The sequence below is a fragment of the Penicillium arizonense genome, assembly GCF_001773325.1.
Source record: "Penicillium arizonense strain CBS 141311 chromosome Unknown PENARI_contig168, whole genome shotgun sequence".
NCBI lineage: Eukaryota > Fungi > Ascomycota > Eurotiomycetes > Eurotiales > Aspergillaceae > Penicillium > Penicillium arizonense.
This window is the reverse complement of record NW_019173445.1, coordinates 1-6,182: the sequence shown is the minus strand read 5'-3', so window position 1 is coordinate 6,182 and position 6,182 is coordinate 1. Positions and strand designations below refer to the sequence as shown.

The 6,182-nt window shown below is 49.0% G+C and overlaps 2 protein-coding genes across 2 annotated transcripts; both read right to left on the bottom strand.

The window, feature by feature from the left end:
- Positions 1–209: 209 nt before the first annotated feature.
- Positions 210–1,412, bottom strand: PENARI_c168G02435 (aldose epimerase family protein; the record flags this gene model as incomplete). Its single annotated transcript, XM_022638070.1, has 1 exon — positions 210–1,412. The coding sequence occupies one exon, from the start codon at positions 1,410–1,412 to the stop codon at positions 210–212; it is 1,203 nt and encodes a 400-aa protein (XP_022482073.1).
- Positions 1,413–3,161: 1,749 nt separating this feature from the next.
- PENARI_c168G05783 (glycoside hydrolase family 31 protein) lies at positions 3,162–6,146 on the bottom strand (the record flags this gene model as incomplete). The annotated part of the gene is made up of 4 exons (XM_022638071.1): positions 3,162–4,833; positions 4,887–5,057; positions 5,160–5,564; positions 5,614–6,146. Coding segments are annotated over 4 exons (2,781 nt in total), but the record flags the coding sequence as incomplete, so codon positions are not given.
- Positions 6,147–6,182: the final 36 nt, after the last annotated feature.

Sequence of the window (6,182 nt, the reverse complement as noted above, 5' to 3'; positions counted from 1 at the left end):
TATTATTGTCAAACAAACGTCCCCAGCGAGCAGCAAACATGTGATTATTGAACTCTAGGGAGCCGCTACGCCATACGAAGTCAAACCGTTTAGAAACATTAGGTTAATGGAGATTGCAAGGCAATTCAAATTATTTTAAAATTGCAAACGATTAAAATTAACAAAAAAGCCAGTAAAACTAGGATCGAATGCATGATGACAAACATATCTCAAACTGTTCCGAAGGTGTATGTGGCCAGGTTCACGGCAGGGGCGGTCTCAGGAGAGTAGATGACATTGGATTCCTGGCCCCATTGTGGGTTGTTGACAGAATCAATCCAGCCCTCGGGTTCAATCGCCAGACAACCATATTTCTCAACAAATCCAGCAGCTCCCTCAATTTTGGAGTTTCGCTTAACCTGAGAACGCTTCACAGGAATGGTTCCATCCATGTTCAGACAGGTGAAGAACTGCACAGCAGGTTGGTTGGTTGCAACATCCATGCTAATTCCTGTGGAGCTGGAGTTCAATCGGAGAGCGGTAACAAGTGCGTCTTGGGCAGAGGTCGAGTCACGGTCAATGATAAAGCAGTTGTCGTATCCCACGTCACTGCCAACAAGACCTTGGGTGTATTGAATGTCGCGACCGATAATTTTGCCGGCAGTAAAGTCCATTGTCTGGTGATCGGTCTCATCCACAGTCGAGATGTCTCCGTTAGGGACTTGAATGCTGTCCGTGGCGATGAATCGCTCAGACAGGGGCATCTGCAGCCATGTGTTATTGAGGACAGTCGGCTGCTGGAAACCATTCAGGTTCCAGTAGATGTGGTTGGAGAGCATGATTGGAGTGGAGTGATTGAGAGCCTGGGAGACCATCTTGGTCGTCAACCGGGGACGTCCTTGCGGGTTCTCAGCTGTGGCCTTGGTGTCGACGCTGTATGTAGCCCGTATTTTGACGTCGCCTGGGAAGCCTTGGAATGCAGCGTCGTAGAGCTCAAACGTCGCAGAGGAACGTGTGGATGCAACCACTGTCCAGTTTCGCTGATCATAGCCAATGTCTCCGCCGTGCAGCGTGTACAGGCCGTCATGGTTCTTGGGAATGTGATATGCGGTTCCGTCTAACGCGAAAGTGCCATTCTTGATACGGTTGGCAATGCGGCCAATGACGGCTCCGAAATAGGTATGGTTGGTTTCGGTGTCTTCCAGATACTGACGGGGATTGTCATAGCCGACCACAACGTCCTGCTCATTGCCATTCTTGTCTGGAACTAGCAGAGAGATCAAGCGCGCTCCGTATGGAATGAACTTGGCCGTGATATTGTCGGCGGAGATTGTGAAGACCTTGAAGGGATCCACAGAGCGGGCAGGGGAATTCCCGTGACCGAGGGCGACCGGGACAAAAAGACATGCTGCAATGTAGTGCTTCAGATACATTTTGTAATTTGAAAAAAGAATGTTCAGCAGGAGTGGCACGCGTAAATGAAAATAAAAACGAATGAGAGATTTATGAACTGAAGGCAAAGGGAGTCCTTTTTAAATCAAGTTGATCGACATGACCCAACTTGTTGCAGTGTTGCACCGCTAGCGCCATTCCGGACCAAGACGGATGAGAACATCAGTGACACGGGGCCCGCTCCCGAGCTCTGTCTCGGGCGGGAAGTTGTCGGCATGCCGAGCTTATTCTAGGCAAACCCATGGTACGGGTCTTGGCGAAGATAAGGTTAGCCACTAAGTTTTGTTTCAGTTAAAATCTGAATTAATAATTTCCAGGTCTAGACGCTGACTGCATCAATCCTGTAGATATATATTCTGACATGGATGCATAGAGCTGAGTCAGATCAAAGCACTAGCCTTATTAGGCCGCATCCTTCCTTAAACACGCCATACGTAAAAGAAATGTCCGGATGGGAGAGTTCCATCGCCATCCAGTTACGAGGGCTAGCTGTTTCAAATTTCGTGCCACGGGTCTGATAAATCTAGAGACAAAGTGGGGAGATGTCGTGCGAAGCACATCTTACGTCTAAACTTAGCTTTTTACGAGGACTTTGTATCGCTTAACGAAGCCTCCGAAGTTTCCCCGTTCGTCAATCAAAATATATCATGCACGGAAATGTGGTGGGTGAGTTCTATCAGAACAATTTAAAAGTGTATGGACTAGTATTTATTCAAGGTAAATTAGATCAAGCGGAACCAATTATCAGCCCCATAAGGCGCACTGGCGCCACTGGCCTGCCCATGTGGCTCGTGAGGCCGTTTTGCATGGCCGACATGTTGAGGGCAGGTTGAGATATCGGGTCAATGTGTTGAATTCAATACTCGATACTCAGTGTTTACAATGCCAGAGGTGCAAATTTCGCCAACTTTATATACGAGAAACCAAATGAATGTGTGCTCTCATGCATCCAATCAAAAAGGTGTTGTTGAACTCTGGTGTCCGACATGCTGTTTCCCCTTTGACCCGTAAGATGCGGGATTTATCAGGATTTTGGTTAAGCTTTGTAAGGATTGCTAGCGAAAGAGATAGACAGAGGTGAGAGACATAGACAGGGTCTTGGGACAGTACCTGCATACATTAGCCTTCCGCCGAATGATCGGTAGTACTTACTTTCCGAGGGGTCGATTTTATCATCACTTTTGGTTAGGATCCTATGGGGTTTCATGAGGGTGAGTGATTTTGGCGACACCCGAGAGCGTGGGTTACAAGCGGGCCCCCCAATTCCTAGTGGATAAAGTTCAGAGGGTCAAGCATTCTCCCCCTGAGGGGCGCGTTTCAATGATGTTTCATGATATTTGTTGATTGATTACTATTCGAGGTGTCATATGTGGTCTAAAGCATGACTATTTCCCAATACGTAATTTCACACAAGCCAAGCCACTGCATACGTATCTGGACGACTTCTTTCCGGCTGTGTATACATGGGCCCCAGTTCCACATTGTTTACTATCTAATGACTTGGAATATTAGAGACTACGGATAAGGGATATGGTATAGGGAAAATGACCGTGCGATAGAATATCTCCAACTGCTTGAATTATTGTTTCTAAAGAATAGTCATGTAATTCAAATCTATCCACCACGAACATCCACCTTCTAACCTGGCCGAAAAGGCCAGATACTCTTCTCAACGTATTGAGAGGTCAGTTCCCCTCAGACCCCCACCAATAGTGTGATTCATTTTGAATCTACCATTCCAATGACCACCCCTTTCCAGTCCAAGCCGAGGCACTGGACAGAGAAACGACCAAAGTATGCTTGTCACCATTGAAGTGGACGTTCTTGGCGGACACAACCTTTCCGTTGAACTTGATTGGGCTCTTTGTCTTCTCAACGCCCCAAATGGTAACGTTTCTCAGACTGTTCTCTTCAACCCATCCACCATGCTCAATGATGGTTTCAAGCTTCCTGTTCTCAACCTTGAATTCTGCATGAAGCGTGGCGTCGGGTGTAACGCTGACTCCATCGTCAAGGTAGAGCTTTCCAGTTGCACTGCCATCCTTGGCCAGTGCAACCAGGATATCCCAGGGGCTGTTCCGTGCGTCTCTGGTAGTGAGAGCAGCTTGCTGAAGGGGCAAGACGGAACCTCCACGGGCATAGACGGGAATGTGGCCGAGAGGGGCGGGAATGGTTGTGTTGGCTTGGGAAGGCACGGGGATGGCGGTGTTGTTGTACCAGTCATACCAGACTTCCTCGCCTTCGATAAGGCCAGGAAAGACACCGTTAACAGATGTTGCGCCCTGTTCGAGGACGGGAATAACCATGATAGACGGACCCAGCATGAACTGGCGATCCGCATTAGCGAGAGATGGGTCGTGAGGGAACTCCCAAGCGAGAGCCCTCATGACTGTCTCAGCCTTTGTGTGGGCGTGGTAGAAGAGCGTGTACATGTAAGGTAGAAGCTGGTATCGGATAGCCATAGCCGTCTTGCTGGCATCTATAACAGAGGACCATCTGTATGCTTCCTGGCTGATGGCACCAATAATGTTATGGTTTCTGTAGAAGGGGAAGAAAGCGCTCAATTGCATCCAGCGGTTGCACAGCTCCATATCAGTGTTATCGGCAAATCCACATGTGTCAGCTCCGAACATGGGAATTCCCAGTAGCGACATGGAAAGAGCTTGCGGGATGGAAAAGATCATACTTGGCCAGTTGGACCAGTTGTCACCACCCCAGTGGGCGGCGTACGATCCGGAACCGGCAAATGTTGAGCGACCAAGAATGAAGGGCCGCGCATCGGGGGAAATAGCAGAGAGAGCATTGTATGTAGCCTTGAGGATACCATGACCCCAAAGGTTGTGCATGTCATATTCGAGTGTGCCATCTGCGTGGGTTGCGTTGGGCGAGATAGCAGCCACAGCCAAGGGACCCTTGACATTGTTGATCGCGTAGGGGGGGTAGTTGACATCACGAACACCCGGGGTAGGGGTGGTGCGGACATAAGAAGCGGAAGAGGTGGCGGAAGTGGTCGGGTAAGCACTGGACCAGGAAGCGCGTGCTGATGAAGCAAAGGCAGCCTCAGTGGCGTTGGTTTTGTTGAATCCTTCGGGGTAGATAAGAACCGGGTTTCCAGGCTCTCCAGGCAGGGCGAAAGGGACATGCACAGGTTGGAGGGTGAGGTTGTTACTTCCGCAGCTTCCAACACAGAAGGAAGAGATTTCACTCATATCAATCCAGGCACCATCATACCCGGTGGTCTGATGGTATCTGACCATCTCGTCAATCCACCATTGCTCAGTGCCTTCGGCCAACCAGTCAGGGAAGACAGTGTATCCTGGCCAGACAGCCCCGACATAGATGCTGCCATCCGGGTTCGTCAGGAAAGCTCCAGCTTCGTTTCCTCTCTCGAAGACAGGATATCTAGAGGAAGTAAGCCTAAGGAAACCAGTCTGCAAGGAAATCAAAGCACTTACGCGTCCTCCAGGTCCTCCGGGTTGGGAATGTAAATGGCTGAATCAATGATTGGAACATAGTGTCTACCACTGTCATGGAGACGCTGAATGAAACCCTTGCTTGACTCGTCATCAAACCCTTCAGGGTCGTTTTCAAAGTCGCGGTAACGAAGCATCCAGTCAATATCAGTCCTTGAAGAAATATTGTCAGTCGAGCTGCCTTTTTTTTTCTGTTGGGACTTTGTCCATTTATTCGGCGGAAAGTTGCGAGAGTCAGAGAGTTAGGTAACTTACCAAATAGTTTCCATTGGGATCTCAAAGTGCGTGTAATTGTTCACAACATCCTCAAGTTCTGCCCAGCTCTTGTATCCCCACCGACATTGGTGGAAACCAAAGGTCCAGTATTGCTGCATCGCAGGCAGGCCGACAGTAGTCAAGTATGACTTGGTGACTTCTGGTTGACTTGGGCCTGGGAAGAAGTATAGGTCGATGCTGCCACCAAGAGCCCGGTAAGTAATGCTGTCTTCCTGCATCAAGATATCTTGGCCATGCGCATTTCGAGAAAACACTCCATGGGACAATGATGTGTAGTTGGAGTTTGGACTGGTTTCGTCGCTTGTTACCAGTGTGAGCTTGCCGTCAGCACCCTCCGTAAAGTAACGGGTCTCCAAATAGAAAGGATGGGCGCCGTAAACGTTGCTGTATCTCCATTAGCAGATATATCGAGAATAACCTATAGTGGTCTTACATATCAACTGTGGCGCCAGCATCTGCCGCATAGAAGGTCTTGGTGTAGTTGTTTCCCAGTTTAAATCCATGGATCGACTCGCCCAATCCATACAGATTGTAGTTCTCAGGAAGGGAGCTCTTGAATTCAACAAACTGGTTTTCAAACACAAGCTTTGTTCCCTTGGTAGAGAAAAGAACATCCTTTGTCGACTTCCTGGTCACTTCAAATCCAAAGCTTGGGTCATTAGTCCAGGAGAATTCCAAGCCCGAGACGACGTTGGACTCCTCGACTTCCGCTTCGGCCAGATAACCCGGAGGAATAATGTAGTGGGTTGCATTCTCTGCGCCGATGTGGGTTGGCACGATCGAAACATGCAATCGATCCTCACGTTGATACTCGACAGTGAGACTCAAAGCGTCAATATCGGTACCATAGACATTGCATGAATTTCCTGCAAGGGCAAGAGAAGCGGTGAAGCCAGAGGAAGTCTGCTGGACATTGGAAGCAGTGTACCCCGGGCAGACGGTCTGTGCATCCACTGCTTGTGGGTCCTTTATATTGGGAATCACGGCAGGAGCGAAGTTTGC